At 40.8% G+C, this 22,895-nt stretch overlaps 1 protein-coding gene across 6 annotated transcripts in view; it reads right to left on the reverse strand.

Annotated features, from left to right (window-relative positions):
* Nucleotides 1–22,895, reverse strand: part of MED27 (mediator complex subunit 27) — a 171,616-nt gene that overhangs the window by 61,535 nt on the left and 87,186 nt on the right. For all 6 annotated transcript variants that reach the window (XR_013835008.1, XM_079962574.1, XM_079962576.1 and 3 more), the window contains one exon: nucleotides 3,119–3,212. Coding sequence is in view for 5 of the 6 variants with exons in the window: in XM_079962574.1 (XP_079818700.1) it covers nucleotides 3,119–3,212 (94 nt within the window). In the remaining variant the exon portion in view is untranslated. The remainder of the gene's footprint in view (nucleotides 1–3,118; nucleotides 3,213–22,895) is intronic.

Genomic DNA, 22,895 nt, shown 5'->3' on the forward strand with positions numbered 1-22,895 from the left:
GTCATGGCTGTTGGACGGGTGTGCACTCATAAGAAAATAAAGTGCCAATGAGCAATTAAAACGAAAAACTTGTTTTCTTTCAACTTCATGCTTTCTGCCTAAAACATCTTTGTGCACTAAAACTTTTGGTTCCCAAAGTGTCTGAAGAAAACTCTTCATCAAGGGAAATATTTAATACTTCTTATAAAAAAGGCTTTGCATCTTAGGTGAGCTGGGGTGGAAAAGAAAAGCTCCAAGGGATAATTTTAGTAGTATTAACAATTTGCACTGGGAATTATATCTATTTCTGCTGCTGGTTCTGTTATTTATTTATTTGATTCTTATTGTTTATTATTTAATATATTTTTTATCTCACCTTCTCCTAATCACAAATCTTTTTTATTATGATCATACACAGATCAGCCACTAAATTTCAGTCAAACAAATACAGTACAAATGTTCAGTTTACAGGCGAGCAAAATAATATTTGGAATTGAGAATCTCCCAAATTGTGATTCAAGGTGGCTTACAATGTTTACTAGAAATAAACTAATCATGCCCATTCTTTCAATGAGTCTCTTTTAGGTAGAATTGGATTCATCCCTGAAACTAAGGTTTCAGACATTTGTGGCCTTACACTTGGATTTTCTAAAAGAAAAGAAAAATGGAGCTTATAAGCACCCATCACTAATTGAGAACAGAGCTACGGAGTCTTGCCAAAACTGATGCTAAATAAATATCAGATAGGCACAGCCAAAATCTGCTGTGAAAACTTGGATAGCACCCCTAAAGCCAGTACAAGATCCTTAGGATGCCTGCCCGGGCTGCCCTTGGGGTTTATTTGCATGTGTGTTTGTGTGTATATACAAATGTGTACACACAAGCACAGGTGCAAAATGCTGTGCTATTGCTCCTAACTCACCAGAGATACAAAATTCCAGACAGATTTTGGTCCTGCTAATAAATACAGAGGATGTCAAATTTGAGCTTACACCAAAAGCATTATGAATACCAGCAGACTGACGGACAATTAAAAGAATATAATGCTAACTGAAAGTGAATGCTTTTGCATGATGCTCCAGAACTCATTCACTACATGTAAGTATATTGTTCCACTTGGTAAATCATGAAACCACAAATTAATATGCCAGGGGAAACAAGCTTTTTTTAAAAAAATAACCCTCCAGTTCAGTCAATCCTGGAATAGTATTAAAAAATTGAATATTAGACAACTGAGCAGAAATAAATGAAACATGACAACTGATTTTTATTATGACTAAAGGAACTTGCTTCCTTCAAGAGCTGTACTAAGAATATGTTCATATAAAAAAATGCTAAAATCTCAACTGAAGTTGCTGAGAAGCTAAGCAGTTGGTAAGCTATAAATGTGTTTATAGTTTTTCATTTACACTACAATTTGATATTAAAACCAAGCTTCTCTTTCGGTTTGACTCATCTAGGCTGTATGCCTCCTGCGTTCAGATGCTTGTGAAAATCATTTATTTATTTGGCCAGCAGCCATGATCTCTTATGAAAATAAGTTTCTGGCTCTCCAAAATTAATGTAGATTATGTACATTAGTTTGATGCCACACACTTGATGACATAGGAACACAGAAAGCTGCCTTCAAACTCTATGGTTTTATTTCCTCTTCAGATTAAAATATGTGTGGTTTGGTGCAGTTATTTGTTCCCTAGAATTTTCCATCAAATTTCCATATGCAACCCATGAAAATCTTAGCCGTTTACATTGGTTAAGATCCAAACAACTCTGCAATGAACTCCAGGAGATCACACTGGGGGTGGAAGGTCTGTTTTCTGTTTCAATGCTACACAGCAAACTGCTATTAAATCTGAAAGGGTGGAATCAGAAGCCATTTGTGATGCCATGTAGAAGTCAGCTCTTTGCAGACTTCTGCAAAAATAGATTTGCTGCAAGTCCTGTGTATGAACTTAGCAGCTCTCCAGATTGGGACCTTAAAAGACATTTGGTTCAGAAAAGGACAACCAAAATGATCAAGGGGCTGGTACAACTCCCCAATGAGGAACAGTAGCAATATTTGGGGCTTTCTAGTCATGTTGTGGAGAAAGTACTGTATTTTTCCACGTATAAGACGCCCCGATGTATAAGCCTCCTCCATTTTTTTGAACCCAAAGCTGAGAAATTAAGAAGTTGCTCAGTTTTTTTTTGGGGGGGGGCGATCACCCTAAAGTTCAGTTTTTGGTGCCGATTGCATCCCCTGTTGCTCAGCACTGAGGGGACACTGCGCTTTACTGCTGGAGAGCCTGAAGTCTCCCTATGCAGCCGTGTACACTTGCTTTCCTTTTCCAGGGAACTGATGTTGCCTGCTAAGTAGAGGGATAGAGAAGGTCCTGGATGCACTTGGTGCCCTTAACCTTACATGGTTTGTAGTGCAGCGTGGCGCAGTCTGGCGACCCGGCACCTGTGTGTGCACAAGAAAGAGTGGCATGTGTGGCTGGAGGTGGGGGGGGAGAAGGAGTAGGCGACACTTATCTCTGGTAGCAAAAGCTTGCATGGCAGCTGTGGAAAGATTGAGGAAATCAGTGGAAATATTTTTCCATATATAAAACCCTGAATTTTTTGACAAACAAAATTTAGCAAAAAAATGTGTGTTATACAGGTAGTTAGGAAGGATACTAGAACTCAGTGTCCTCCAAGGAACCCGAATATCGAAAAATTAAGTACAGACCAGAGAACGTACTTCTTCACAAAGCACATAGTTAAACTATGGAATTTCCACCTGCAAGAGGTAGTGTTGGCCACCACATCACACATCTTTAGAAGAGGATTAGACAAGTTCATGCGGGACAAGGCTATCAATGCCTGCTAGCCACAATGGTGATGCTCTACTGGAATTGCAGATGAGATCACTGTTGTGCTCTTGACCTGCTAGCAAGTTTCCCACTCGCCATTTTGAGAACGGGATGCTAGGCTAGATAAGACCATTAATTTGAATCTGAACCTTTACCCTGACAGATGACTTTTAAGCTTTTGCCAGCATCTTCTGATCAATTATTAGTAGTTAAGATTTTTTTAAAGCACATGCTTTCTCCATCTCCCAACTTGCATTTTTGTGTGTGTGCACCACCAGTTTTGCTTGTATAAAACTTTAACATACCAGTAACATTGCAGAGGTCCCATTTGGCCTTGATAAGTGGATGGACATTTCAGGAAACATTCTATCAATGCGGCTGATCACATCATCAACATACCTAAAAATGAACACAAGCATTAAAAAAGAAAAAGACGAAAAGTCTAAACTGAGAATGTAGCTTTGTACATGGGTGCATAAATGAAAGCTATCTCTATTCTTTAACAGCTCTATCAAGATCCCCTCATCAACACCCTTGCATTTTTTTAAATTAAGTCATACAGATTCCTAACACATTTTTCTACTTTGCCAGCTACTTTTTAGGTTTTACCTGTACCACATGAAATAAAAAAGCACAAATACTATTTCCTCTCCTTCCCTGGAACATTCCTTACAGCCCCTTTCTTCTCATATTCCCTCTCTGTTCTTTAGCACTGCTCTTCTAAATTGTGATATGCTACTGCACACCTGTAGTTCCTATGTAGAAACCAACAAAAGTTATGGCAGCACTTCATGATGTGCATCTCTGAAAGCCACCCCCACCATATGCTGTTCTGACAAATTAAGATTCTCTAAGCAATCCTGTGGTCAAACCTGCTTGCAAAGCTGTTTTCAAAACAGGGGTTATATTCAACTTAGTTCTACTCACTGTAGACCCACTGAAACTAACAGGCCTAAGTTCCCTGTGTCTTTTAAAATTTATTTTTAAAATGGTCTACTCTGAATTGGTCCAACAGTGGATACAGCCCATAGACAACTGTATTGCCATGTGTAAGACATTTTTTTAATGTACACTCAATGATCACTTTGCTTTGCACAGGGGTTCTGTTCCCAGCCCCTGCACATTGGAGGACTACATATAAGTGTGGCCTTCCCCGTCCCCACCCCGCCTCCATTCCGCCCTGTTTAGTGACATTTTTAAGGTCACTTCCAGGTTTAGCACTGTGCTCATGTGCATCATTCAGACACACATTATTTGGCTGTTGCCTGTATACACATTTAAGTTATCTGGATTGGCCCTTGAATCAAAATTCCAAGTAAAACATTTGGCCCAGTAATGGATGGGAACAGTGTGTCTCATCTTTCTGAGCTACATGCCTTGACACACAAATTATCATTGTGCATATATAGCAATGCTCCTCAACAGACTATTTTAGCACCTGCCCAATCAGCTCCTAGTAATCTAACTCCTAGTTAAAAGGTGTAAAATAAAATGAAGAGATGAGAAGACTTGTGGGTATCTTTCCCAAAACAGTAATCCTCCAGGAATGCTGTGCCAGGAAACATACACATTTTTGGCCCTAATTTAGTGTTCATTTTAAGGGCTGGCAGGTTTATCCTGCTATCATAACACTCCATTAATCACAAAATTCACAGGAAGGTAGCCGGCTAGCCAGCCAGCCAGCTAACTCCTTCAGAAGCCTAGAGGATCCCAAGATTACTTCTTAGTATAATAACCCATGCTTTAATTCTTAAATTTTGCCATTAAAAATAATTAAAATCATACTTAGCAAGGTGAAGAATTTTTGCAGAAGTCACCAGTTTTTCAAGCAGTGTGTCTGTCTATATCTATCTATCTATCTATCTATCTATCTATCTATCTTTCTATCTTTCTATCTATCATCTATTTTTAATAATAATTTTTATTAGTTTTCAATTACAGTCCAATAATAGCCTCATAACAAGACCAATTTATAATACAATTATTAATACCAATTGTTCAAATACTGAATTATATAATTTATATAATGTGGCTCCCGGTGTGCTAGATTTGATGATTTTCTTTATTTCTGCATTCCAAAATCTTATTAATTTCAATTACATTCCAGTCATAATAATAATCCCTCATACAACAACTGCAATATTAATAACTTCTATTTATGTTGACACATTAAATGATTTATAAAACTACAAGTGATTATATCCTTGTTCTTCCTGTGTGGGGCAATTATTTTGTCCATGGTGTTTCTCCCTGTCCTTGTAAGATGTTATGTCTTTCTTTCTCCCGGTTGTTGCTGTTATCCATCATTTTTTGGGCGGAGCTGATATCCCATTGTTGTTCCAGAGATTTCTCCATCATTCTGTCTTGTGCTTCATTGTTTTGCAACTTTAACAACAGCTGTAAAAGTCACCCTGTCCTAGTAAATACTACCTGTTGTCACCATTTTTCCTGGGAAGAAGAGTGGTCTGTCAAAATGCAGATGACTCTATAAAGAACCTTATCAGTTCCTTGGCAGTTGACAGACTCCTTTCACCCTTCCTTCCAACTGAAGATATATGAGCAATTATACTTCCAATTAAATTCAATTCCAAGTCCTCTTAGCGTTATTCAGTTCACTTCGTAAATAATAAAGGATGGGGAAGAGTCAGCTCTAAGTTTCCATCATAAACCTTTTGCAAAATAGAGCTCCCCCCCTTTTACCCATCAGTTCCGTTTGATATTATATTCCATATTTATAATCCAATTTCTTCCATCCTTGCTTGTACAAATATAATTTGAACTAACATTCAGAGGAGGGTTGCCGAATCATAAATGTAGAGAATAAAACTTTAAACAAAGAAACTGTAGGCTCCTTTCCCCCTCACTGTCCTTTGCTCTGAATGAAGTCTTTTCTGAAGTTCAAACTTTAAAGTCCTTGCAGTTGGTTTGTTCCGCAGTTTGTGATCTCATCTCTTCTAGCAAATGCCTGTATTTTAGTCCAATTAAGCTCTAAATAACAGCAGAACCTCTGCTTCTTAATAGCAGCATTGGAGGGTTTTCAGCAGGTGAAGTGCTTTTGCACTCAGCGCCTCCCTGCCCCCCGCATTCCATGCCAGAGTGAGAGCCAAGTACCGAGACAAACTGTGAGTGAAGTCCGTTCCCCACGTCCCTGGTGGGAATTTGCAAGGATAATTACCCTCTATCATCCTTGTTTTTCCTTCGCCAACGATCTCCCGCTGTCGTGGGGGCTGCCTCCATTAATGCAGAGCAGAACTGGATGCCCTATCTATCTATCTATCTATCTATCTAAAAAATACCTGATAGGATAGCTTTTACGTGAATGGCACCACCTAGCAGGCAGAAGGTGCTTCAGAAGGCTTATGTTTGGCCTAAGTGTAGAATCTGCCAATTCATTTTGTGGAGGGCTGGGAGTAGTACAGAGAAAGATCAGGAATCAAAAGGACTATTTCAGAAGCTGCAGCTTTGTAAACAGGTAACATGGCATCTCTCCCCCTCTTTCTCACATATAAACTTGTCCCCAAAGAGAATGCAGAAAGGCAACACTTTAAATGCCTTTCAGTTCTACACTGGACAGATGGCTTAGTTCTTCAGTATGACCTTTTAAAATAAACTGGATTAGATCCAGTGATCCGATGTTAGTGTTATGTTTAGTAGCTCAGGCACCGTTTAAATAGCGTTTCTCCCACACAGTGTGTAAAATACATGCTGTTCATTTTTCACTCCACATACAAAACCTAAGAATCGAATATATATATATGTATCAAACTTTTATTTTGCTTTATAGGAGAGAGAAGAAGACAGTGCTCTGATAGAATGTTTTGTTTTTCCTTTTCAGGAAGCCAATTACTGTCACGAAGCACAGGGCTGGTCATGTGAATGGTTGAACATCATATATTGCCAAGAATTAGTCAAGTATTTAAAGCACATATTTATTAGAAAGGGAACACATAAAGAAAATGTCAGTGGATTTAAAATACAACAGTCTTAGTATTTAATCTTCTAAAGCATCTTAGGGCCTCACATACTCCCTTTTCCCCTCTACTCTCAATCGCATAGGTCAATGAACTACTTTCGCTTCAGCACTGAACTATCACTTCCCATTCCATCCAAGCTGCCAACAATGGTTAGTGTTTGCCCTTCAAACCAGAATTGCAAACTCTGTCCAAATTTTACTGTTACATTCAGGACAATTATTTTCACCAGTTAAGAAATGGGCATCTTAGCCAGAATTACATGTATCTTAATAGGAACCGTCAATTTCTATCACCTAATATGGCTGTTCCCCCCCAAATGAACGGAAGAGTGGGGCACCCCCCACTATCATGCTCTGATTGTCTATGCATGGGGGCATATAAGCTCCCCCCCTGCCCAAATGAATTACAGCACCTGGTTTCACATCACAGGGGAAACTTATACTTGTTGAGTAAGAATCACAGAGGAAGCTCTCCTCTACTGATGTGCTCCCAGGTGTGGAGAAGCAGGAATGTGATTGTGGGGGTGACCCAACTCTGATTTTCACATGACTGTAAACTTGCAGGATGGAGAATTCTTCAATAGGGTTCTACTCCCAGTTCTGCCAAAAACTTCCATTGTGCATGAAGGATCATGTTGCCCCGTCTTTGGACATGGATACTTTATAAGTTCAACTGAAGATTCAGTCTTAACATGTCATGTCCTTACCTACTGAATTGAAATTTAACAGACATGTGACATACAACAGCTCCACACATCTGTTTAGGTGGAACGGAACATCAATATCCTAACAATGACAACCTGATGTATCTCCAGTGTTCTCTTGAAGATGTGCCTCCCCAAATATATGTGCTAAGGAAAACAACTGTGCCTACCTTGCTGCTGGGGGTACACACTGTACTATTTGTTATACAGTGGTACCTCAGGTTAAGTATTTAATTCGTTCCGGAGGTCCGTTCTTAACCTGAAACTGTTCTTAACCTGAAGCACCACTTTAGCCTATGGGGCCTCCTGCTGCTGCACCGCCGGAGCACAATTTCTGTTCTCATCCTGAAGCAAAGTTCTTAACCCGAGGTACTATTTCTGGGTTAGTGGAGTCTGTAACCTGAAGTGTGTGTAACCTGAAGCGTATGTAACCCGAGGTACCACTGTAGTAACAAACAGGATTGCTCGGTTTCATTAATGTGCAGCTATTCTATATTACACCATGTAAACATAGAGCAGCCTCTCAAGCAAGTTTGTTTTCCACAAAATTCCATTTTCCCTGCCTCACTTTTGCCTCTGGGTTAGATATTAGAGGGTCAATGGCACCTCTCAGCAGGACAAGTTGGTCATGAGCCTCCAGCTTCTGACATCTAGTGAAGGCATCTCTAGTATGAGTAGGTACTTTCTTACAATAACATCTATATACATATGTTAAAAATACTGAAGACACCTGAATAGGGGAAGTGCTGTAGAGGACTTGCTCAGCATTAGAGGAACTGGTTTGCATACAAAAAGATCCCCAGCATCTTTAGGTAGGGCTGGGAATCAGCCCTTGTTTGAAGCCCTGGAGAGCCACTGCCAGTCAACATAGAGAAACAGTGAGCTAGAGGGATGAATGGTCTAATATAAGGGAGCTTCCTATCCTTATAAATGCATGCAGCATGCAGGAGACCTATTGCCACTTACTACCATTCTCAGTGCCAAGGTGTTTTAATGGCAAACTCGTTTCTATTAGGAATATTATTTTATTTACAACGTACTATGATTCCTGGTGGGCAAGGAGAAGCAATGCAATGCTCATGGAAGAGGATGAACTGATGCCCCAAACAGCACCTACTGCATCTGGTACTAAAAATGGGCCATAAACAAAACTGTCACAATTCTCATAATGCTGATTTGAAAACTGTAGATTTAGTTTATTATTCCTGGGGTGAAAATAAAGAATTTAATTCAAACAGTGCCTCTTAAGCAAGCACAAGCTTGTCCGCAAGTGTGGCTCTGCAGCAGGTTTTCCAGTGACATGAATTAACAATAGTTATTAAAGCAGTGATCTCTGCCACCTCTTGCAAAATGACACTTCATGCTTGGAGAAGCAGTGAAAGGATCTTCAACGAATTCTCATGCTGTGAAAGCCTCTCCCAGATGTGACTATCAGCCAAGAAAGTGCGTTTTGAAGACTGAAACCTCTCTGCACAGCTCCATATTACAAAAAAAAAAAAATGGATTAATGGCATTTTAAAAAAACACTGGTTTCTTCTCGGTGCTGGAATGCATGCTTTACAAACTGAAGGTTCCCCAGAGTCAACTCTGTCCCAACATCACCAGATGCAGCTGCCAGAGTACTGTCTTTTGGTTCCACTTAGATCTTACACAACACCTGTTTATTTAAACAATTTGTATATATTAGTTAACTAGAATAGTCTGAAATACGTTACATACAGATAAGGTAGAAATTGGTTAAAATGATAGAATTAGACTTCAGTTAAAATGCCTGTGGTAATAAATGGTGGCTATGCTCTGCCTAAAAAAGTTGGAGGCAGGAATGCTTCTGCATAGCAGTTTGCTGAAATCCACAAATGGAGAGTGCTTTTTTGTTCAACTCCTGCTTGCAGGTTACCCATAGGCATCTGGTTGGCCAGTGAGAACTGGATGCTGGACTAGCTGGATCACTGGCTTTATCCAGCAGGCCCTTCTTATGTTCTTAAAAGTGTCTTCAGTAGGTGCCGGAAAATCAACACCAAGCAGGCCTGTTGGACCTCACCTGGAAGGGAGTTCCAAAAAATTGCTCCCACAATACTGAACAGAAGGTTCATGATGGGTATTAGTCATGAGGGACCACTAAGTGTGACTTTCCGTGATCAGGCAGGACTATAAGGGATCAGGCAGTCCTTAGGGTATCCTGCTAAGGGCCTTTTAAAACAATACCTTGGTAAAAAAAACCAACAAACTAGCCCCACACTGAATTGTTAAAAGCTCACACGTCAAAATTTTAAATATTCAAAGTTAACCTGATTCATATTCCTAAAAATGACACATTTTCTATCAGAGTGAGGTTTTTCTTTTTAAAATCAAGCTGTATTAACATCTGCTCGTACAGAGACATCGACATCTTGCCATTTCTAAACTTTATAGCAGCCAACAAAATTATCTTTATTCATTTAGTTAAAGAGAGTCATACTTCATGTTCCTGCTCTTCAGTCTTCAAGGCAGTTTTCAAGCAACAGAACCATCAGATCCAAATATCAAAGAAATGTCATATAAAAAGGGAAAAGCAGCAAGACTAACAAAAACATTTATCCATCAAAGGCTTGGTAGAGTGAAAGTTTTAACTTGGTACCATGAAAACAGAAGAAATGGCACCAAATATTTCTGGAGGAAGCCTCACCTAAATAGGGTGCTACTACAGGAAAGGCCCTTGCCAGGTCATCAAATCTAACATTGGAGAAAGGGGCACCTACAGAAAATTATCTCCTCATATAGTACTCGTAACCTACACCATCAGCACCCACTGCTGCAAGCCTGGCTGGATTCATCTAAAAACTAAAGCTACAATTAAAATTATGAATTTAGTTAATTACCAAATGATGGAAATATTTGGAAATCCAGAGCTCCAAAATGGCAAGTGGGACCACTTTGCACCACCTAAACATACAATTAGGGGAATCAGATTCTGGTATGACTATTGTGAACAGAGGAAAACAGGCTGACAGGACCATTGCCACATAATACAGCAGCTGTTTCCGAAAAAGCCCCTGCTTGGCGCAAACTGCTGTCCAAACCTTCCATCCACCTTCTGTCTTGCAAGGAGCTCTTGTGGATTGCAAAATGTATTTATTTATTTATTGCTTCCCTACAATTGACTTTTAAAAAAGGCTGCAATCTGTTGTACGGTAAGAGTGAACCTCATGCAACTCAGTTGAAGAAGTCTGAGTAAATAGGTATAGGGCCATGCTGCAAACTTTATTCAGGGGAGCTGCAGGGAGAATGTAGTTGGTCAAAGGAGCTGTGGACTCAAACAGGTTGAAAACCTCTGCACTAGAGGATGGTGGAGTACTAATAACAATGCTTTCTATCTCAGTCAGTTTTCTATTTGCTTGAGGTGCAACTTCAGAGTTTGGTAAGAAGCTCATCAATCGGCTAAAGTGAAATCAAGAGCAATTAAGAGTAGGAAGTTTGGCCAAGATCTGCTCTCTCTGTAAGGAGATGCCTTTCTAAGAAAGATCTCACGGTCTATATAAACCAGCTTGTACCCACCCACTCCAGTCCAGGCTATTTCCCGCTTCTCTAAATGCTGCATGAGAGCAGATAGGAACAAGAGGAGAGATGATAATCCTGTTGAAGAGATCTAGATGGCAAGGCCTTCCAGGCACAGGAGCGCATCTAATTGTCTTTTGCAGTGCGTCTCTTGCAAGCATATAATCAGTGGTTTTCCCCTCTTGAGTGACATTTCTACCCTGCATCTTTAACAGGAGAATTTAACCTGTTGACATTTAATCTGAGTATCTTTATTTTTCCAGTATCATCCATTATTCATTATTGAATTGTTGTTGCATATGGCAGCATGGAGGCAAACAATGCAGTTTGCGTCAAGAACAACGGTAATAGTAAGCATCTAATGGAGTGTAGCGGCATATGCTGCCATGGTGAAAACTACTTTTGAGAATCGTTTAGAAGGAGAATGAGATCCCCTTCAATACGTAACACCATTCCATGTTTCAAATGCCATATAAGGGGCCACTGAAATTTTAAATCTGTGTCTTTCACTCATCCTGTGCTTATAAGATTCATTAAGTGCCGTATTTTTCCATGTATAAGACGCCCCCATGTATAAGACGACTCCTATTTTTTGAGCCCCAAATTAAAAAATAAAATAAATAAATCAGGAGGGCATTAAACTGACTAATGTGGGGGAGGGAGACAGTGCTCCTGAAGGTAGGAGTCTATCAATTGATGAAGATGAACATCCAAATGTCATAGACCAAATGAAGCAAACAGCACGCAGACCTAGTGGTGGGAGGAAAAAATCCTTAAATAAGAGACACGGGGGAATGATTAATGGACTTCAATGTCTGTACACTAATGCGCAAAGCATGGGAAATAAACAAGATGAGCTTGAGCTCTTGGTACAGCAAACTAAATATGACATAATAGGCATCACTGAAACCTGGTGGGATAAGTCCCACGACTGGAATGTAATAATGGAGGGATACAATCTATTTCAGAGAAACAGACCAGACAAGAAAGGAGGAGGAGTGGCGTTATATGTCAGGGATGTGTATACCTGTGAAGAGATCCAAGATTTAGAACCTCAAAGCCAAAGTGAGAGCATTTGGGTCATAATTAAGGGAGAGAAGAATAACAGTGACCTCATTGTGGGAGTTTACTATAGATCCCCAAGCCAAACAGAGGACATAGATGATGCCTTCCTGGAACAGATGGCCAAGCATGCAAAAGGAAGGGAGATAGTAGTAATGGGGGACTTCAATTACCCGGATATTTGCTGGATGTCAAACTCAGCCAAGACCATAAGGTCAAACAGATTCCTCACTGGCCTTGCAGACAACTTCATTGTCCAGAAAGTGGGAGAAGCAACAAGAGGAACAGCCATTTTAGATCTGGTCCTAACCAATGTTGATGACCTGGTTAGTGGGGTAGAAGTGGAAGGATCATTAGGCGCGAGTGATCATGCTCTTCTGAAGTTTACTATACAGCGGAAAGGAGCAGCCAAGCATACTAGGACTCAATTTCTTGACTTTAAGAAAGCCGACTTCATAAAACTTAGGGAAGTGCTGGGTGAGATCCCATGGACAGTAATACTAAAAGGAAAGGGAGTTCATGATGGCTGGGAGTTTGTTAAGAGGGAGATAGTAAAAGCACAACTTCAGGCAATACCAATGAGACGGAAACATGGAAGGTGCCTAAAGAAGCCAGGGTGGCTATCTAAAGAACTTTTAACTGAGTTAAGATTTAAAAAGGATGTGTACAAAAAATGGAAAAGGGGGGAAACCACCAAAGAGGAATTCAAACAAATAGCCAGCACGTGTAGACACAAAGTCAGAAAAGCTAAAGCACAGAATGAACTCAGGCTTGCTAGAGAGGTTAAAAGCAACAAAAAAGGCTTTTATGGGTATGTTCGTAGCAAAAGGAAGAACAAAGAAACAGTGGGGTCACTCAGAGGAGAAGATGGTGAAATGCAAACAGGGGACACAGAAAGGGCTGAACTCCTCAATGCCTTCTTTGCCTCAGTCTTCTCCGATAAAGAAAACAATGCCCGACCTGAAGAATTTGGAGCAAACGATTCAGCAGAGGAAACACAGCCCAGAATAACTAAGGAGATAGTACAAGAATACTTGGCTAGTTTAGATGTATTCAAGTCTCCAGGGCCAGATGAACTGCATCCAAGAGTATTAAAAGAACTGGCAGATGTGATCTCAGAGCCACTGGCAGTCATCTTTGAGAATTCCTGGAGAACAGGCGAAGTCCCGGCAGACTGGAGGAGGGCAAATGTTGTCCCTATTTTCAAAAAGGGGGAAAGAGAGGACCCAAATAATTACCGCCCAGTCAGTCTGACATCAATACCAGGGAAGATTCTGGAGCAGATCATTAAGCAAACAGTCTGTGAGCACCTAGAAAGGAATACTGTGATCACCAATAGTCAGCATGGATTTCTGAAAAATAAGTCATGTCAGAATAACCTGATCTCCTTTTTTGACAGAATTACAAGCCTGGTAGATGAAGGGAACGCAGTGGATGTAGCCTACCTTGATTTCAGCAAGGCATTTGACAAGGTGCCCCATGATATTCTTGTAAAGAAGCTGGTAAAATGCGGACTTGACTATGCTACCACTCAGTGGATTTGTAACTGGCTGACTGACCGAACCCAAAGGGTGCTCATCAATGGTTCCTCTTCATCCTGGAGAAGAGTGAGTAGTGGGGTGCCACAGGGTTCTGTCTTGGGCCCGGTCTTATTCAACATCTTTATCAACGACTTGGATGATGGACTCAAGGGCATCCTGATCAAATTTGCAGATGACAAACTGGGAGGGGTGGCTAACACCCCAGAGGACAGGATCACACTTCAAAACGACCTTGACAGATTAGAGAACTGGGCCAAAACAAACAAGATGAATTTTAACAGGGAGAAATGTAAAGTATTGCACTTGGTCAAAAAAAATGAGAGGCACAAATACAAGATGGGTGACACCTGGCTTGAGAGCAGTACATGTGAAAAGGATCTAGGAGTCTTGGTTGACCACAAACTTGACATGAGCCAACAGTGTGACGCGGCAGCTAAAAAAGCCAATGCAATTCTGGGTTGCATCAATAGGAGTATAGCATCTAGATCTAGGGAAGTAATAGTGCCACTGTATTCTGCTCTGGTCAGACCTCACCTGGAGTACTGTGTCCAGTTCTGGGCACCACAGTTCAAGAAGGACACTGACAAACTGGAACGTGTCCAGAGGAGGGCAACCAAAATGGTCAAAGGCCTGGAAACGATGCCTTATGAGGAACGGCTAAGGGAGCTGGGCATGTTTAGCCTGGAGAAGAGGAGGTTAAGGGGTGATATGATAGCCATGTTCAAATATATAAAAGGATGTCACATAGAGGAGGGAGAAAGGTTGTTTTCTGCTGCCCCAGAGAAGCGGACACGGAGCAATGGTTCCAAACTACAAGAAAAAAGATTCCACCTAAACATTAGGAAGAACTTCCTGACAGTAAGAGCTGTTCGACAGTGGAATTTGCTGCCAAGGAGTGTGGTGGAGTCTCCTTCTTTGGAGGTCTTTAAGCAGAGGCTTGACAACCATATGTCAGGAGTGCTCTGATGGTGTTTCCTGCTTGGCAGGGGGTTGGACTCGATGGCCCTTGTGGTCTCTTCCAACTCTATGATTCTATGATTCTATGAAATATTGATATTTTATAAAATATTCAAAACACCTGTATATTTAGTACCGTATATTTAAACATCAAACAGTGAGGCAATCTGTGTAATGGCGGCAGCTCCTGTCAGCTCAGTGTAACGCCACTGTAGCTGCAGCTCCAGTTCTCCCGCCTGTGTGTTGCACTTTTGTCTCGATATATACAGTATGTACCGTATTTACTCCATGAGCGCCGGCAGATGTGAATGCTGATTGAGGAGCTGCGACTGCCAGAGCTGCCTGAGGGAGTGCGCTTGGGGAATGGGGGGTCAGGGTAGCCAGGGGGCGGCTGAGGGAACCGGGTGGAAGGGACAATGTCTAGAGTGGAGGCTGCTGGAGGGGTGGGGAGAGTACCAGACCAGGGTTTGTCATGAGGCCAATAGTGAGGGGAGTCTGGGGGAAAAGAATATGGATGGCGGCGTGTATTTATTTATATATTTAATTGCAACAGTCTGTGTATAAGACGACCCCCAATTTTAAACTTAAAAAAATTGGGGGAAATATCATACAGTGGTACCTCTGGTTACATACTCTTCTGGTTACATACGCTTCAGGTTACAGACTCAGCTAACCCAGAAATAGTACCTCAGGTTAAGAATTTTGCTTCAGGATGAGAATAGAAATTGTGCTCTGGCGGCACGGCAGCAGCAGGAGGCACCATTAGCTAAAGTGGTGCTTCAGGTTAAGAACATTTTCTGGTTAAGAACGGACCTCCGGAACGAATTAAATACTTAGCCCGAGGTACCACTGTATTATACATGGAAAAATACAGTATATACGGTAAATCTCTGACCATTGTGGTAAGGAGCTCTTTTAACTTGTGAGATATGCAGCGTACTTAGTTAGCAAAAGTTTTCTTTCTTTAAAGAGTTAAGCGGCCTGCTGGCTGCCAAGGCAGCGCCCTCTACCAAGTCCAGCAATATAATTCATTTTGATGCATTCAGTGTGGTGCTTTATAGATGCTTTTTGAGCTTCCCGCTTCTTTTGCCAGCCTAGGTCGAATTCTTCTTCTGAAGATTCTATGTGTGAAGCAGCTTGCTCAAAATCACCTGGGATGGTTAGATTGAAATTGAGGCAAAACATGCCTCACCTCCTTGTGGGTGGAGGCTTGGTGTTACATTCCCCTGAGAGAACAATAAGATAAAAGGGGTAGCCCCATCTAAAACACCCCCCAGCATAAATGGCTTAAATTCTCATGATTAAACCTTGCTGCACAAATACTGCAAAATTGTAATTCTTTGCTCTTCCCACTCTAGGCTGCCTGGTGTGCACACTTCTTTTAAAATGGCTTCTTCTATGGAAAGGCAGAAAAGCTTTCTGGGTCTGTGGTCAACATTTTGTTTTTATTTGTATCCTGACAAATGATTCAAAGGTAAAGGTAAAGGTACCCCTGCCCGTACGGGCCAGTCTTGACAGACTCTGGGGTTGTGCGCCCATCTCACTTAAGAGGCCAGGGGCCAGCGCTGTCCGGAGACACTTCCGGGTCACGTGGCCAGCGTGACATCGCTGCTCTGGCCAGAGCCAGAGCCAGAGCCAGAGCCGCACACGGAAACGCCGTTTACCTTCCCGCTGGTAAGCGGTCCCTATTTATCTACTTGCACCCGGAGGTGCTTTCGAGCTGCTAGGTTGGCAGGCGCTGGGACCGAGCAGCGGGAGCGCACCCCGCCGCAGGGATTCGAACCGCCGACCTTTCGATCGGCAAGTCCTAGGCGCTGAGGCTTTAACCCACAGCGCCACCTGCGTCCCAATGATTCAAAAGGAACATGTAAAAAAGCACAAGAAAAATTAAAAAATAAACTACCAACAATTAAAAACAAAAACAGCATACAGAGGGAGGGGACTAGAGTAGTTCCTGAGGGTTTATTCCATTCTCACCATTTTATAACTCTACATGCATATCATCACATTTTGTGATCATACATCCAATCAGAACCTGAACTGTTTGTTTGTTTTCCCCTTTAAGATTAGTTCCTGATCACAGGCATTGAGCCATATATGGTGTTGAATTTTTTAAAGAATGCTTTAAATTTAGAGATTCACGAACAAGGGACTGAACAAAGGGCCCTCTCTTCCTGTTCCAACATTCTGGCTTTGGATTTTTCTGGTTTGTTAGATTGATGACATTAAACAAGAGCTCCCTGATTCAGACAGAATAGGCAACTTTGGCTTAATATGAGCCATGATCTTCATGCCAAAATTGGCATACCAGGGGGTAGTAGGAGACCTCGGCCCCAACACTTGCTTATGGTTTCATAAATCATATTTTATGAAGTTGCAAGCATTCATCTGAATCAGGCTTATGTGTAATAATCTCAACATTTCTGCACTTCTCTGTCCATCATTAACTTCTCTTCCAGGATCCCACAACTCAACTTATTGCTATCAGCACAGCAAATGCTATAATAATAAAGCAATACAGCAATATGGATATGAGAATGTAAAAGTGGTTATCCAGGAAAACATAAATCTGCTTTACAGTAATTACCAGAAACTTGTCTGAGCCTTTAACTATTTTCTGTGTGTTTACTGACAATTGATATTCATTCTTTTAGAGAAAGAACTTGAAAGGAAAAAACTCCCCATCTAAGATTGTCAGCTGTAAGTGGTAATGGGATTTTAGGAACACATACTTCCCTGTTAAAACTTGTTGTTTATTAAACTGTCTGTTTTTCAAAACAGACCTTGTTTCACAGTCAACAATAAGTTTTGGCAGCTGTTATTCATGTCACCTCCAACAAAAATAATATATATGCAATAAAGCAGACCATAAACACAGGAGAAAGGTGATAGTTTGCCTTGAAGGAATTAAGAAACAAATATTTGTATACTAATATTTAGGCATATTCTCCAGTGAAATTTTTTTTAATATGCTTTCCCTCACTCTTGCTACCCACTGCAGCAACTTTTTACCCTATTATGTTTTTACTGTATTTTTACTTGTGTTAGCCACCCTGAGCCTGGCTCTGGCCAGGGAGAGCGGGGTATAAATAAAATAAAATAATAATAATAGTAATAATAATAATAATAATAATAATAATCCCCCCTACCCCCCCAAAAAAAATATGAGTTCAGAATTCTAAATCAACCCTTCAACTCAAAACCTCCAGGAAGTATGAATATACATATACATATTCACATCAATGCAGTGGTACCTCGGGTTACAAATACCTCGGGTTACAGACTCAGCTAACCCGGAAGTAGCACCTTGGGTTAAGAACTTTACCCCAGGATGAGAACAGAAATCACATGGCAGCAGCGGGAGGCCCCATTAGCTAAAGTGGTACCTCAGGTTAAGAATGGTTTCAGGTTAAGAATGGACCTCCAGAACAAATTAAGGTAGTAACCAGATGTACCACTGTATAGACTTCTTAACACTTCCTTATCTTAACTACTGCATCAGGATAAAGTAGTCATGTTATGAAGTGAGACTCTTTATCATTTGGAGTCATTAAAAGCACCACCCAAATAAGTTGGACATAGTTTTCTCTGTCCCCACCCCAACTGCCCAAATTCACTTTAAATAAGATCAGGCAGCCATTAAGGATTTCTCAGCAGTTTCTTCTATAGCTCAGGAGTAAACACAACCCCTAGTAGAAACCTCTCTTCCTTCTTAGGGGTGGCGTGAGGAATCTTTTATCAAAACATGACAAACCCATGTCTACCCAGCTGTCCTCCCCAGGGCTGGTGCTAGACAGCAGCCTATCGTGCAGACCTCAGAGGAGTGCAATACTGACCTTTGTGGAGTACAGTTTTATAAATATTAGCTTTCGTTATATCTTATTAATTTTTGATAACATTTTACTTTTACCTTATATATTGAAGGGTGTTATCATTTTGTAGTAGTAGTAGTAGTAGTAATAATAATAATAATAATAATAATAATAATAATTGTATACTGCTCATCTGACAAGGTTGTGCCCCAGTCACTCTGGGCTGCTCCTAAGAGAATATTAAAAACATGATGAAACATCAAACATTAAAAACTTCCCTAAAACGGGTATTCATACATTAGAATTGGGTTTTTTTGTGTATATATGAAACAGACCACAGAGTTGATTAGAGGTTATGTCTCTGTCTCTCTCTCTGCCCCCCCCCTCTCTCTCTTTCACACACACACACACTGTAAGTTTTAAAATTAAGTGCAGTTTCAGTCACACTTTAATCTTTTTTTTAGAAAATGTATTAATTTTTCTAATGAGCTATAGTTCTGCCTGAAAAACCTTCATATACAGAAAGAAACTGAAGAACAAGAATGTGACTATGCACTAAGAGATTGAATGTTGATTTTCCTATTACAAAATACATAAACTCTAAGGCAGAAGTTTTACAAATTGGAGATATTTCTGGAAAGCACACAGCAGAAAAAGAGGGTATCAATTAGAGTACCACAAAGTCTGCAAAAGAAGGATTTTCTCATATATACTACAAGAGAATGGTGAAGAAGTATGCTGTTAGTAGTTGAAATATATAACCTCAAATCATGTGGGGGTTTTTAATGCTTTGGATTACTGCTATGCGTTGTATGTGGGGCTGACTATGTAGATGGTTTGGAAACTTCAGCTGGTGCAAAATTCAATGGCCAGACAGCTCAATAGAACAAGATGGTTTGAAAATATAACACTAATCCTGGCTCGACTGCACTGGCTCCCAATTAGTTTCCAGGCCTGATTCAAATTCCTAGTGTTGACCTATAAAGCCATACACAGCTCACACCCTCAATACCTTAAAGACTGCCTCTCCTCATACAAACTGAGTCAGAACCTGCACTTTGTGATCTGAGGACCTTCTCCTACCTGAGAGATTCAGAGGGTGGCAACACGAGAACAGTCCTTTTCTATGGTAGCTCCCCAACTGTGGAATGTTCTCCGCAGAGATGCTCACCTAGCACTGTCATTACATGTCATTAGGCACCAGGCAAAAACATTCCTCTTTACCTAGGCCTTTCACTATTAAATAATCTATGGCTTGCTAAAGCTGTGGAGGGGGGTGGGAGAACATTATTATGATTATTTTATTATTATGCTGTTGTTATAATACTTTTTATGTTTTTATTATTGATACTCCATAAAAAGTGGTTGGTTGGTTGGTTGGTTGGCTGGTGTGTGTGTGTGTGTGTGTGTGTGTGTGTGTGTAGAGAAGTCAGGGTCCTTGCTGATGCTTTTTTTCTGGTAATGAGATTTTTATTAAAGTTTTTCATAATACAATAAAGTAGCTGCTACAAAAATTCTAAGTAGAATACAGAGTCCTCTCTTTAAAGTAATTCTTAGCCCCTACCACCCACAGAAGATAGCAGTTCATCCCAGCTCTCACCTGGGATCTTTCTCCTCCCAGCTTCTCACACTGGAAGACCAACATTCTCTGTCTCTCGCCCAGGGTCCTCTATCAACCATCCACCCCCACCCCCATGATTATATAGTCTCTGGCCCTTAATAAAGGCCCCAGTCATAGGACTACAAAGAAAAGAGAAAAAAGAAGAAAAACAAAGGACACCCGCCCCCAAAAAAGGAAAATGAAACAGAGAAAAGTGAATGAGAGAAATAAAATAATAAAGAAAAAGAAAAAAGAAATACATTAGAGAACGATACAAAAAACCTTCTGATTTTTCATCTGTCGATTACATTAAAAAAATGATTATTTAAGATATTCAATTCATGCTAACATCAATCATCACCACTTCCAGTGGAGTTATTTCTTTTAAGTCTTAGAATCATTCATTTCTTTCCCCTACAAAATGTCCAAGATGGGTTCCTAAATTGTTATTATTATTGATAAATGCCAACCATATTTTTCAACAACAACAGCATGCTTATATCCCATGCATCTTACTGGGGGAAGTTCTGTAGTTTGTGGGTAGAGCATCTGCTTTGCATATGGAAGGGTCACTCTCCAGATAAGGTTTGAAGAGGCCTCAGTCTGAAACTTGAGGTACTGCTATTAAGTCAGAGCGGACAGTACTGAGCTTAATGGTCCAATGGTCTCACTCAATATAAGACAACTTCCTGTGTTCTAGTATACAGGACACCCAGGCATACAGAGTCACCTAGATTTTTGACTACTTCTGGCAACCACATTTGCAAGCCTGTGCTCAGTAAGCTCAAGGAGAACTGTGGAAAAACAGCATTCCAGCGTGCAAAATCACAAGTAATTGCATCTGTGTTCATATAGTACAGGAACAAGTAATTAATAGCTTTTTACGAGGAATCCGATTAGCATGACAAATGATATGACTACTGCAAGCAATGTACAGCTAATTGGACTACTCTGTACAGCAGGGAAACATCCTATGAATACATCTCAGGAGGAACAGGAAAGGAGAAGCTGGCTCTGTCAAGGCTTTCATCAATCAAGTGTACTTCACAGCACTCTGTATCCTGGCTTTGCTTCAAGAACCTTTCAGTTGGCAGCTGTAACATACCTGCTGCATGACTATAGCATTATTTAAAATACAGTAGATGGTAAATAATGAACCTTGAAATACTTGCACTCCTGCACAGAATACGAAAGGAAGATGATAAAGTTGTCAGAGCGAGGAAGGTTTGCCTATAAACACAATTGGGTTGTGTGAGGATTGATCAGTTTCAAGAAGGTAACATACCAAACTGAAAGGAATACTGCTGCCTAGGTGACCTGTGAAGAGGTAAGAGGAAAAGCTAGTCTTGCAGGCTATTTAGTATAGCTAAATTTAGGAAAGCCAGAACTGCTTTAGTGTGTTTTCTGCAGCACTTAGAGGCCATCTTTCCAGAGCCATGCTAATCTAAAGATTTCAGCCATTTCAAGTAAAGTTGATGGAAAACATTCCCATGACACTCAAAAGATGCTGTTTCCATTACTGACACGCTTCTTCTGTCCATCTGCTTTCTGTAGAAAGAAACCTCTAGCTTTCAACTTTCTCTGTCTTGCACACTCAAAGATGCCATGCAGACTTATAATGTTAAGCTCCCTACAGCTCCATACTCACCCTGGCTCTAGGTCCTTGAATGGTATAGCAGGAAGTAAAGTGCTTTTTGTTCCCATCTCAAGCAGGCTTGAATTATTACTCAGGTTTCATGCTTCCCCAGATGTTACCCAGGCCAATAAACACCAGAATAGAGAAATTGTGGCGGCGAGTACAAGTTGGTGAACTGAAGAGTGAGGGAGCTATGATACCAAGGGGGTGGAGGAAGCTGCCAAGGAACAGAAATGCTGAACAAAATGAGCTGGGATTGAGGTAGCAGTGTAAGATGGGATGCCTTCTTGTAAGCAGATGCTTGGCCACTGTGGGAACAGAATGCTGGCCTAGACTTTTTAAATGTGCATATCAGCTTCCTACATTACTGTTTATAACCCACAGGAATGACAAGAAAATACGCACTGCTCGATATCCTGTTCTGATTCCACAATGAAGCCTATGGAAAAGGGCACCATAATTGTTGCAATACCACAAACAGCTCCTAGTTCGGAATAGGATTTCAAGAGGCTGGGAATCAAACTGATGCCTTTTGAGCCTCTGTCTTCAGGTCTACTCCCCTAGTCTTCATCCCATTTCTGAAACCTCTGCAAGACCTCAGATCTGGATATGGAGTGCTTTTCCTGTGCTCCACAGTCTCCTGCCTGGGGTACTGCTGCTTAGCTGAGGTACTAATTTCCTCAGGCATGGTGGAAGGCATCTGTGATGGTTCTAGCTCCCATTAAACACACCCTTTAAACACACCCATTAAACACACCCATTAAACACTGCTGTGGTTTGTGGTTCAGCCGTCTCCTGGTTACCAACACCAGGCTGAGAGCCAAGAGCCCAGTCTGGCTCCATAGTCATTGATACAGCAGCCTGCAACTCAGGTGTCCTGGTCACTGCTGGATTCTGGTTTAATGACATCATCCTATAAGTAACAACAATTTAACAAAATCCAAAGTTTTGCCACCCCTATGCTCCTTTAGGAGGAAGGGTGGGATAAAAATTTGGCAAACTAAATCAAGAGTACATTTTACATACAGTATTTCAAGATAGTATCAACAAACCAGCAAACACAAATCACTGCCATCAATAATGACAAATTAAATAATTACAAGCAGGGAAGACATTTTAAGATAGGCCTTTGGTATGATCCAGCAGGGCTCTTCTTATGTTCAGACCCCACCCCAAAACTATTCCTGAATCTATACTTGAAATGTCATGGGCCTTTTATCTAAAATGAGATGTGTAGGAGAATGAAGGCTGAGCTTTCCAGTA

The sequence above is a fragment of the Podarcis cretensis genome (assembly GCF_951804945.1).
Source record: "Podarcis cretensis genome assembly, chromosome: Z".
In the NCBI taxonomy this organism is placed as follows: domain Eukaryota; kingdom Metazoa; phylum Chordata; class Lepidosauria; order Squamata; family Lacertidae; genus Podarcis; species Podarcis cretensis.